General features: G+C 44.7%; 1 protein-coding gene across 1 annotated transcript in view; it reads left to right on the top strand.

Annotated features, from left to right (window-relative positions):
* The first annotated feature begins 75 nt into the window (after nt 1-75).
* LOC139582930 (calcipressin-2-like) overlaps nt 76-12975 on the top strand; it is a 121556-nt gene continuing 108656 nt past the window's right edge. Inside the window, exons 1-2 of the mRNA XM_071413408.1 lie at nt 76-314; nt 5036-5253. Coding sequence (XP_071269509.1) covers nt 5038-5253 — 216 coding nt within the window. The 5' untranslated portion in view covers nt 76-314; nt 5036-5037. The remainder of the gene's footprint in view (nt 315-5035; nt 5254-12975) is intronic.

Raw genomic sequence — 12975 nt, forward strand, 5'->3', positions numbered from 1 at the left:
GAAAGCCCAGCAACATCCATCCCGAAGGCTCGCCAAAGCTCTGACGTAGTCTCCACCTTTGTTAAATTGACACTCCGCTCTCTGGTAGACTATTGGTCAAAGAATGCCCCCTGTGGACATAGCTGTATTTCATTACTGGGTAACAAACATCATTTGGATGCCGGAGGACAGTCATTGGTGAGTCAAACTGTCTGCAAAAACGTCAGGAGATTATCGGCGCGCAGCTGGAATGCAAGGTTGATTCACAAAGAAGAGTGAGGAGGTAGAGAGACAACGCCGAAGACACCACAGTCGGACCGAATCACACCGCACAGGTAGAGAGAGAAGCGATGGCGACTCGGGTTTCGCATATCGCGTTTCTATGTGGAACATTGACAGTAGCCTAATGCAAACAAGTGTGTCGCTTGCGTTGCATTGAAGTTGTTGGGTGTGTAGGGTAGTGTCAGCGGGTGGGAAAGTGCTCTAACTTGCAAGCGAATGACTTTCACCGAGACTTGAATAGAGGTTACAATGGGATTTTGTTTAGCGGCGATGATGGAATTGTCCTGTCCCCCAAAATAGGCAGATTTTAGGCTAACGTAAGCTATATGATTTTCTTTAAATGTATTTAGTTTAGCCATCCATTTATGTTGCCTGGCAATTTAGAGGTTATGTAGCCTACCTCCTTTCCCCCAATGTAACCCCTATGATGTTTTAGTGACATTGACAGTTTCTGAGACCGAAATACCAGCTGTCAACGCAACGCGTCTCTTTGAACATCATGACAGCCACTCTTGACTTTACAAGCAGTTTAGAAAACCTCCAAATAATTGTCTGTTCATCTTGGAATTATTGTTCAACATCCTACTGGAAAAGTAGGCTACATGTAGCCAATAGATGTATAGCATATTGATAGATTGTATAAGACCTGAGGTAGGCTATCGGGTGTGAGGTATGATTCAGTTGTTTCCACTATTCTTCCCCATGAGAAAGTTGTGTTGTTCCGACAGCCAAAGAGCGGTCCCTCCAGACATTCTCCCTCTGACACCAACAGGTTGCTATTGGTTAAACCTCTGCAGATATGACTCATTGAAAGTCTGAATGAATATGTCTGCCTCATATTGCTGCTTCCTTGTGGGGATACATATGATTGATCTAGCTGTTGCATAGACTGTCAGTAACTAGCTGAGAATTCTTCTCGACTCCACGAAGCTGAGAATTATCAGCTAGTCGGTAACTAAATGGTTACATTCATGATTACATTCAGTAAGCAATATTGCATGCCACTTTTTATAAACTGGGGTGGTTCGAGCCATGAATGCTATTTGGCTGACAGCCATGGTATATCAGACCATATACTACGGGTATGACAAAACATTTATTTTTACTGGTCTAGTTATGTTGGTAACCAGTTTATAATAGCAATAAGGCACCTCGGGGGTTTGTAATATATGGCCAATATACCACGGCTAAGGGCTGTGACCAGGCACTCTGTGATGTGTGTTGCCTAAGAACAGCCCTTAGCCGTGGTATATTGGCCATATACCACACCTCCTCGGGTCTTATTGCTTAATTATAGCAGTGTAACAATTGTAGCCTACATGTTTTTCCTTTGTACCTTGATATGATTGATGGTATGTTAGTAACTTCTTCATCAGATGATTTTATGAACAAAAGGTTATCATTATCAAGCCATATGGTGCCAGCTGCATCACCACTACACACTCTCTCTCTCTCTCTCTCTCTCTCTCTCTCTCTCTCTCTCTCTCTCTCTCTCTCTCTCTCTCTCTCTCTCTCTCTCTCTCTCTCTCTCTCTCTCTCTCTCTCTCTCTCTCTCTCTCTCTCTCTCTCTCTCTCTCTCTCTCTCTCTCTCTCTCTCTCTCTCTCTCTCTCTCTCTCTCTCTCTCTCTCTCTCTCTCTCTCTCTCTCTCTCTCTCTCTCTCTCTCTCTCTCTCTCTCTCTCTCTCTCTCTCTCTCTCTCTCTCTCTCTCTCTCTCTCTCTCTCTCTCTCTCTCTCTCTCTCTCTCTCTCTCTCTCTCTCTCTCTCTCTCTCTCTCTCTCTCTCTCGCTCTCTCTCTCTCTCTCTCTCTCTCTCTCTCTCTCTCTCTCTCTCTCTCTCTCTCTCTCTCTCTCTCTCTCTCTCTCGTCTCTCTCTCTCTCTGTGTGTGTGTGGGATAGAGCAGATAAGCATGTTTCACCCATGAGATCAGTGAAATGGAACAATTGACAATTGGAATGTTCCACAATGGGCCAATAAATATAGCCTAATGATTTTAGTCATTGACCTTGTGGTTTGTCTAATGTTCCTTGCCTCATAGTTAGCATAGTTAGTTTGTAGAACAGTCATTTGATGGTCCATTGATTCCATTCATAATGAGAGATCATTTGCATTAAGCCTTGTTTATCATTCTGATTATTTGGAAAGTACAGTGCTTAATTAATGTATTCAATCTAATCAGTCATCTTTCGTCTGAGATGATGAGTAAACAAGCATACAAGTGACTAATGGGAGTGGCATGGAGAGTCAGTCAGACAGACAGTCAGACAGACAGACTGCTGCACCTCAAAGGCTGTTGACTCTCAGTTCTGAATGCATCATTCTATTCTCTGGACCTGTTCAACTCTGACTGTCAAACCCAAACTCATATCCTCTTCAGCAGAGACGTGTGTGTCAGGAGAGAATGACTGCCCCCTCCCATTGAAGCCATGGAAGTTCAAGGTCGACAACTGTACTGCAGGCATTGTTAGCAGAAAACAGGATCCCCATTAGAGTGAATGTGGTGAATCTTCTTGTAAATATATATTTTTTATCAAAGACAATAATTGCTTCTAATACACCAGATGTACTGTATGTTCTTGAACAGATTATTTAAAAATCGCACACAGAAGAAGTTGTAAGGATAATTTAGTAGCTAATGGCAGCCTGTAGTAACCCGGTCGGCCTTCAACTTGAGTTAATCAATGAGAGGGGACAGCACTGAGCTAGCCTGCACATGTTATGTCTCCATTAGACGCCATCACAGATAGAACAATGACACAGATATTTCACCGGATTTAATGTGAAGCATACGGTTGGCGTTTCCAGTCACTACCAAATATGGTGATGAGAGGAAGCCCAGTGGCTGGCAGTGGGAGAAGATGGAGCGAGATGGATTTTGGTCGACATTCTGCTCATTTTCTCATCGATCAAACATTTGATCTCCATACAGTTTTCAGTTTCCAAAACTAGAATCTGTAACAAACAGAGTGGACTGCGTTTTGTAGACTTTACCCTTTGCCAAAGTTTCAAAACAAATTGCGTTGTTTAGAAGGAATGCTAGGGCCAATTGGGGTATTGCACACAAGCACTTCACAGAGTAGGCGTTCCCTAACGGAAATATGCAAATAAATGATATAACACGCCAATAGGAACTCACTGGCTCGTGCTTGGCTCTGCCCACCTCCTTGCTTATTCTGCCCACTATGATTAATTTGCTCCCATTAGAAACGACAGGCTCTGGTCTATCTTGGGTTAGTTATAAAAATCTTTGACGCCGTCTTAACCGACTTCATTTGGCTTCAATGCGCTATTGAGTCTTCACATAGCAATGAATAGTGTGACTTGATCGATGGCTTTGTCCATTCATATATACAGTTGTGTGTGCGTGTGTGTGTGTGTGTGTGTGTGTGTGTGTGTGTGTGTGTGTGTGTGTGTGTGTGTGTGTGTGTGTGTTTGCGCATGCATGCGGGGGAGAGAGGGAGCATCCGTGTGTGTGTGTGTTCTTGTTTTGTCTCTCCTAACAGCCTTGTCTCAGACCACAGGGCACAATGCTGATATTGAAATTAAATAGGGCCCTGTCTGTCTGGAACACTTCAATTTAATCAAGCACCCCAGCAATCTGTGGATTTCATTAGTGTTGCAGCAATTTACAACAGCGTTTACACAGGCCAGGAATGATCCAGACAGCTACAGTCGCTATCTACAGCCTTTTGTGAGTGTTTGTGTGTGTCCACAACAGTGTGTTTGTGTGTGTGTATGTTTGTGTGTGTTTCCACTGTCCATAACAGAGTGTGTGTGTGTGTGTGTGACGAGTGATGTGCTGATCCTAAAATAGCCACGGGATGTGTGTGAGTATGAGGCTGCTGGTGACAGTGCAGGCTTGCCAGCGGACTGGAGATGTCATGGTCTATTAATGACAGGGAAACCGTGACAAGCACCTAATTCCTTCACGTCTCCATATCTCCTTCTCACCTCTGTTGTATCTGCTCTACTCCTATACTCTACCTCTCTCCATCCTCCACTCTCACCCGCCAATCCTCCTCTCCATGCCCTCTCCTCCATCCCTCCTCCTTCCTTCCTCCACTCCTTCCCTCATCACACCTCTGTGGGATCACCCATCTCTAAGCCCATCACCTAACCTTTTGGCAGAGTATTAGTGGCCTGGGCCAGAGGTTAACATCTGTTGGCTTGGGGTTGGAGAGGTTAACACTCTCTATTCTCTCTTTCTCTCTGTCTCTCTATTTCTCTCTCTCTATTCTCTCTCTCTCTGTCTTTCTGTGTTGTTTTAACTGCCTGTGGAGGTGGACTGTTTTAGAAGTCATCGGTGGTTGTGAGATCAGATTCATCAGATCACCATTAATACGCTGTCTAACAACACTTTCCACTCTGTGACTATGGAATGAATCCTGTCAGGTGCACTTCAGATATATGGTCAAATATATAGAGGAGGAAGAGAGGAGGGAGAGGTGGGAGGACAGGGGTTCACAACCAAGATGATGTCATAGTAAGACAATCTGTGAGGTTAAGCCTCAGAACACGTTTGTTATTGTAGAACAAGAGCTAAAGATACAGTTAGTCCTGTGTGTATTTAACTGAGTGTGAGCTCTGTATTCAGTTACATCAGTGGTCAGTTAACCTTCAAGTGAACTGGTACGGAGGAGAGTTTGACTGTCCACTTCTTCCCCCTAGGAGCCATCACAGCATTTGGACTGAGCACACCCATATCTCTCTCTCTGTCTCTGTCTCTGTCTCTGTCTCTGTCTCTGTCTCTGTCTCTGTCTCTCTCTCTCTCTGTAGCCATGAAGGGGGAGCATTTATTTTCCAACCTGAGAAACGCCACGTTCTACCAGCGGGTCTACCTACTGGGGGGCGAGGAGCTGCTGGTACTGCAAAGCACTGTGGGACATCCCGCGCTGGGCGACAGCTTCCACCAGATCACCGACTTTAACGACCTGCCCACCTCCCTTTTCGCCTGCAACGTGGACCAGTCTGTGTTTGAGGATCAGGAGGGCAAGGTAAGGTCAAACCACTCTCTTCTTATTCACAGGGGAGAGAGTTGCTCAATGTCCCCCTGCTATTTTCACTTAGGCCTAGTTGGTTCTCTTGTTTGGCTTGTCTAAGGAAAAGTGATTCAAGGTGATAAAACTGTAAAGGTCACATTGACCATGAGATTGACCTTGTTTATCCTCCTGGTCCATGCGTCCACCACAGTTGTTGTTATTTATGGTACGATGGTTTTCTTGGTACTGTATTTCTTGGTGCCCTCTGGTCCGTATGGCATAAAGTTGATTCATCTCAGGGGCTGTTCATCTTCTGAGAGCAATTGAGGGCAATTTGCCATTGGCAAAGAAACACACAGTGAATATCTCTCTGACCTACTGTACTCCACTCTGTGGATGCCTGGCAGCCATTTTCTACATTTATCTGGTGTCATCTCTCCCTGGCCGTCTTCGTACTCAACGCTGTCCTCATAATCCACCATTACCCGGGGTTGGCCTGTCAGGCCTGTTATGTCATCCAGTTTCCCCCGAGTGGCGCAGCGGTCTAAGGCACTGCATCTCAGTGCTAGAGGTGTCACTACATACACCCTGGTTCGATTCCAGGCTGTATCACAACCGGCCGTGATTGGGAGTCCCATAAGACGGCGCACAATTGGCCCAGCGTCGGGTTTGGCCGGTGTAGGCTGTCATTGTAAATAATAATTTGTTCTTCTTGCCTAGTTAAATATAATAAATAGAAAATCCAGCTGAAGTTGATCAAAAGCTACCATTCTGATGGGGGCTGGTCATCCACTGTACCTCTAGGTATACACTATCATGGCAGGCAGTGGTTTTGATATGTGGCTGAGGAGTCCTAATAGATGTCCACAGGGCCATATAACTTGTTGGAAATTCTATCTGGTGCTCTGAATCTCAGCATCTCAGAGGTCAAGGGTCATTGTCGTCTGAGTGTCAACAAGGGCTCTAGTGTGACCATTTTGGTTGCGTATGCTCCTAAATATTTAGCTGTGCGACCTGGAAACACAAACACAGTGTTCCCCACACCAATTTAATTTGTTACTGTTGTAATGATTCGCTCTACCGTTGTTTCTGAGTGCACTAGAGTAAAAAGCGAGTGCATATTCGTTACCATCATGGTTGTACCGCAGCGAATCTAACGGCTTATTTCTACCCCCAACAGTTTACAAGATATGACACACATCTAAAAAAAAAAATCTTCCTATGGCGGATTGGCGGCTGCATTTTACATTCAGAAACCATGTCGCGGGTCGTTCTAAAACGTCTCGCGGCCCATTTGTTTACACCTTGTTTCGTCATGTTACTTCATTAGCTAGCTAACGAACAACCTGGTAACTTTACTAGTAGACTATATCTGAATATCTGGGGGCACAGAGAGAAAGGGGTATCTTCTTCAGGAGATCACTGATCATAGCAATGAATGAATGAATGACTGATCTCTTGCATGTCATCACTCACAAACATGATGTTCTTAAAGAGACGGTGTACACATTTCAACGTAATATATCTCAATATAGTGCTTTTCCACAACGCAGACACCTAACATTCCACACATGACTTTGTAAGTTCAATGACAGTTATTTGTATCATTTTAGCTTGATATAATACACATGTATTTAAAGGGTTACATTGGTTTCTAGGGCACAACATGTGCTTCAGAAGTTGCTAGAATACGTATAGGCCCCAATATAGATTATACAGTACCAGTCAAGTTTGGACACATCTACTCATTCCAGGGATTTCCTTTATTTTTACTATTTTCTACATTGTAGAATAATAGTGAAGACATAAACTATTCAATAACACAAATGGAGTCATGTCGTAACCAAAAAAAGTGTTAAACAAATGAAAATGTATTTTATATTTGAGATTCTTCAAAGTAGCCCCCCTTTGCCTTGATGACAGCTTTGCACACTTGGCATTCTCTCAACCAGCTTCGTGAGATAGTCACCTGGAATGCATTTCAATTAACTGATGTGCCTTGTTAATTTGTGTAATTTCTTTCCTTCTTTAAAGCGTTTGAGCCAATCAGTTGTGTTGTGACAAGGTAAGGGTGGTATAGAGAAGATAGCCCTATTTGGTAAAAGACCAAGTCCATATTATGACAAGAACAGCTTGAATAAGCAAAGAGAAACGACAGTCCATCATTACTTTAAGACATGAAGGTCAGTCAATCAGTTTCTTCAAGTGCAGTCGCAAAAACCATCAAGCGCTATGATGAAACTGGCTCTCATGAGGACCGCCACAGGAAAGGAAGACCCAGAGTTACGTCTGCTGCAGAGGATAAGTTCATTAGAGTTACCAGCCTCAGAAATTTGTATCCCAAATAAATGCTTCACAGAGTTCAAGTAACAGACACATCTCAACATGAACTGTTCAGAAGAGAATGCATGAATCAGGACTTCATGGTCGAATTGCTGCAAAGAAACCACTACTAAAGGACACCAATAATAAGAAGAGATTTGCTTGGGCCAAGAAACACGAGCAATGGACATTAGACCGGTGGAAATCTGTCCTTTGGTCTGATGAGTTCAAATTTGAGATTTTTGGTTCCAACCGCTGTGTCTTTGTGAGATGCAGAGTAGGTGAACAGATCTCCGCATGTGTGGTTTCCACCGTGAAGCATGGAGGAGGATGTGTGATGGTGTGGGGTTGCTTTGCTGGTGACACTGTCAGTGACTTATTTAGAATTCAAGGCACTCTTAACCAGCATGGCTACCACAGCATTATGCAGCGATACGCTTAGTGGGACTATCATTTGTTTTTCAACAGGACAATGACCCAACAGACCTCCAGGCTGTGTAAAGAGAGTGATGGAGTGCTGCATCAAATGACATTGGCTCCACAATCACCCGACCTCAACCAAATTGAGATAGTTTGGGATGAGTTGGACCGCAGAGTGAAGGAAAAGCAGCCAACAAGTGCTCAGCATATGTGGGAATTCCTTCAAGACTGTTGGAAAAGCATTTCAGGTGAAACTGGTTGACAGAATGCAAGAGTGTGCAAAGCTGTCATCAAGGCAAAGGGTGGCTACTTTGAAGAATCTTAAATCTAAAATATATTTAGATTTGTTTAACACGTTTTTGGTTACGACATGATTACATATGTGTTTATTCATAGTTCTGATGTCTTCACTAATATTATACAATGTAGACAATAGTAAAAAATAAATAAAAAACCTTTTGACTGGTACTGTATCTCAATCGATTTAAAAAACAACTTTCTGGTGCTCTGAAATGTTATGGTCCTAACTTTTTACAATTTAGAGCCCTGGTGTCAACACAGATTAGCGACCTTGACCTCGGCTCCCCCTCGTACATCAACAGACGTTTTTCTTGACGTTTGTGAGATGAAAATAAAAAAGACTAAGAGAGTGAGTCCAGTCCACTCCCTCTGCTTTTCTACTGAATGTGGACATACTTCCTGAGGCGTTCTCATCGAGAACTCTTTGCTTCACTGTGTCCTGTTGTGGTCTGTGTGTGCTGGGGAGCATTGCTCTTCTGTGCCCCTCTCTGGAGCAGAGGTCATGTGAACAGAGCAGAGGAACTGTGCTAGTCAGGTCTTTCTGCCCCAGTGAACAGTCCCATTTCCAGCCCCAACACCAGCTCCATCCTCTTACCCTGCCCCGTCCCAGCTCAAGCCCCAACACCAGCTCCATTCTCTTACCCTGCCCTGTCCCAGCTCAAGCCCCAACTGCAGCTCCATCCTCTGCCCCAACCCCATCTCCAACTTCAACCCCATCCCAGCCCCAAACCCAGCAGCCTCATACCCAGACCCAGCCCCAGACCCAATCCCCTCCCAGCCCCCTGCTCCAGCCCCAACCTCAGCAGCCTCATACCCAGCCCCCGGCACCAGCCGGCTCCAGCCTGCGTCAGTCAGAGAAGAGACATTAGCTGGTCGGCCACACCACTGCTTTGATCCTCATGCTGTGCGACAGCTGCATACAGAAGCCATTCCTCCAGGACAGCAGCAGGCTAAAGGTGATCCATCACTCATGAGTCACACATACTGACATACACACGCCTGGACATGGCTGGACTGGACTGGCCTCTTGGGACTGGACTAGACTGGGTTGGGATGGTATAGGATAGGATGGGCTGTCTCTTAGAGTGGATAATGGGAGGAAGAAAAGCAATGAAGGGAGAGGAAAGGGCAGGATATTAGGTCTAAGAAGTGGAGGGAGGGAGGAAGAGGAGGATGCATTCAACTGACTTGAGTGACGGTAATATAGGTAAAACATACACATTGCCATGACAACCACTTTAAGCATTCCATTTCCCTCTATAATGAGCCCTAATGAACCTTAACATCAGTCTGCCAGTGAGGCATCATCACCCAGGGCCTCTGCTTCTACTGACTGATCTACCAGGGTGAAATCAGTCCGACAGCTCCTGGATGTTTCCCTCTCCGTTTTTCTCCCTGATTTGCCTCGCCGTCAAATTTATTTGTGTGAAGCATAGTTTCTGTTTGCACCCGAGCCAGAATCAATTTAACAGGCTATGTGATAAGATTACTTTGAGAATCCCTGGGTGATGAATCATGACTATTTATAGCTGCATAGTGTTAGCTATTAGCCTGTCTCTAATAATAGTTCAGTCTGTCTGGGGACTGGGGGTGGAAAATCAGTCAGTCCTAAAGCCCCAGTGGGCTGCAATGGAATTTGGAGTGTCATTATTGGCCCCCTCGGTTCCAAGTTCCAACGACTTGATTTACCTCTAAGTGTCCTCTCAGTTGAGTGTCCAGACTGTTTCCAGGACCAGGGGTTAGACAGACACTTTTAGAGCTTAAGGATATTTAAACCAGAGATTTGCACCTCCAAGACTAATACTAAATTGGATGGAGTCCCTGGTTCCATTTGTGTGCCACATACCTTTTCCTCTAGTCCCTCTCTACCCAGGGTCTTTTCTCAATCGATAGTATTGATCGTCAGCTTGGAAATGTCAAGGTACAGCGAAGGAGTCTGAGTATGATTCATAACCAGGTCGATGGGGACTGACTGACGTGGCATTGCAGATGACAGTGAACCCAGATTGCGGTTGACAGGGAGCGTTCATGAGACTGACGTGCTCTTGGCTTTTCTGTTTTCTTTTACGAGGTGATTTTCTTTGTCGTTTAAAGCAGCAACACGCTCCTGAGGAGAATGTAGGCTAATAGTGTAGATATTTGTGTCTAATAGCAGCCTACTACTAAATAAAATTTAGAAGGTATTGTTTAGTAAAAATGAATGCAGTAAGCAACAAATAGCAACATACTAGGCTCACCCATCCTGAGAATGCATCATCTAATTTTTTTATTTTATTTTTTATTTCACCTTTATTTAACCAGGTAGGCAAGTTGAGAACAAGTTCTCATTTACGACCTGGCCAAGATAAAGCAAAGCAGTTCGACACATACAACAACACAGAGTTACACATGGAGTAAAACAAACATCAGTCAATAATACAGTAGAAAAATAAGTCTATATACAATGTGAGCAAATGAGGTGAGATAAGGGAGGTAAAGGCAAAAAAAGGCCAGGGTGGCGAGGTAAATACAATATAGCAAGTAAAACACTGGAATGGTAGATTTGCAGTGGAAGAATGTGCGAAGTAGAAATAGAAATAATGGGGTGCAAAGAAGCAAAATAAATAAATACAGTAGGGGAAGAGGTAGTTGTTTGGGCTAAATTATAGATGGGCTATGTACAGGTGCAGTAATCTGTGAGCTGCTCTGACAGCTGGTGCTTAAAGCTCGTGAGGGAGATAAGTGTTTCCAGTTTCAGAGATTTTTGTAGTTCATTCCAGTCATTGGCAGCAGAGAACTGGAAGGAGAGGTGACAAAAGGAGGAATTGGCTTTGGGGGTGACCAGAGAGATATACCTGCTGGAGCGCGTGCTACAGGTGGGTGCTGCTATGGTGACCAGCGAGCTGAGATAAGGGGGGACTTTACCTAGCTGGGTCTTGTAGATGACCTGGAGCCAGTGGGTTTGGCGACAAGTATGAAGTGAGGGCCAGCCAACGAGAGCGTACAGGTCGCAGTGGTGGGTAGTATATGGGGCTTTGGTGACAAAACAGATGGCACTGTGATAGACTGCATCCAATTTATTGAGTAGGGTATTGGAGGCTATTTTGTAAATGACATCGCCGAAGTCGAGGATCGGTAGGATGGTCAGTTTTACGAGGGTATGTTTGGCAGCATGAGTGAAGGATGCTTTGTTGTGAAATAGGAAGCCAATTCTAGATTTAACTTTGGATTGGAGATGTTTGATGTGAGTCTGGAAGGAGAGTTTACAGTCTAACCAGACACCTAGGTATTTGTAGTTATCCACATATTCTAAGTCAGAACCGTCCAGAGTAGTGATGCTGGACGGGCGGGCAGGTGCAGTCAGCGATCGTTTGAAGAGCATGCATTTAGTTTTACTTGTATTTAAGAGCAGTTGGAGGCCACGGAAGGAGAGTTGTATGGCATTGAAGCTCGTCTGGAGGGTTGTTAACACAGTGTCCAAAGAAGGGCCAGAAGTATACAGAATGGTGTCGTCTGCGTAGAGGTGGATCAGAGACTCACCAGCAGCAAGAGCGACATCATTGATGTATACAGAGAAGAGTGTCGGCCCGAGAATTGAACCCTGTGGCACCCCCATAGAGACTGCCAGAGGCCCGGACAACAGGCCCTCCGATTTGACACACTGAACTCTATCAGAGAAGTAGTTGGTGAACCAGGCGAGGCAAACATTTGAGAAACCAAGGCTATCGAGTCTGCCGATGAGGATGTGGTGATTGACAGAGTCGAAAGCCTTGGCCAGGTCAATGAATACGGCTGCACAGTATTGTTTCTTATCGATGGCGGTTAAGATATCGTTTAGGACCTTGAGCGTGGCTGAGGTGCACCCATGACCAGCTCTGAAAGCAGATTGCATAGCGGAGAAGGAGCGGTGGGATTCGAAATGGTCGGTAATCTGTTTGTTGACTTGGCTATCGAAGACCTTAGAAAGGCAGGGTAGGATAGATATAGGTCTGTAGCAGTTTGGGTCAAGAGGGGGATGACCACAGCTGCTTTCTAATCTTTGGGAATCTCAGACGACACGAAAGAGAGGTTGAACAGGCTAGTAATAGGGGTTGCAACAATTTCGGAAGATAATTTTAGAAAGAAAGGGTCCAGATTGTCTAGCCCGGCTGATTTGTAGGGGTCCAGATTTTGCAGCTCTTTCAGAACATCAGCTGACTGGATTTGGGAGAATGACAAATGGGGAAGTCTTGGGCGAGTTGCTATGGGCGGTGCAGTGCTGTTGACCGGGGTAGGGGTAGCCAGGTGGAAAGCATGGCCAGCCGTAGAAAAATGCTTATTGAAATTCTCAATTATAGTGGATTTCTCGGTGGTGACAGAGTTTCCTATCCTCAGTGCAGTGTTTAGCTGGGAGGAGGTGTTCTTATTCTCCATGGACTTTACAGTGTCCCAGAACTTTTTTGAGTTTGTCGCAGGAAGCAAATTTCTGCTTGAAAAAGCTAGCCTTGGCTTTTCTAACTGCCAGTGTATATTGGTTTCTAACTTCCCTGAAAAGTTGCATATCACGGGGCTGTTCGATGCTAATGCAGAACGCCACAGGATGTTTTTGTGTTGGTTAAGGGCAGTCAGGTCTGGAGAGAACCAAGGGCTATATCTGTTCCTGGTTCTAAATTTCTTGAATGGGGCATGCTAATTTAAGATGGTGAGGAAGGCATTTAAAAAAAATAACCAGTAATC

This window comes from Salvelinus alpinus, chromosome 8 (assembly GCF_045679555.1).
Source record: "Salvelinus alpinus chromosome 8, SLU_Salpinus.1, whole genome shotgun sequence".
In the NCBI taxonomy this organism is placed as follows: Eukaryota; Metazoa; Chordata; class Actinopteri; order Salmoniformes; family Salmonidae; genus Salvelinus; species Salvelinus alpinus.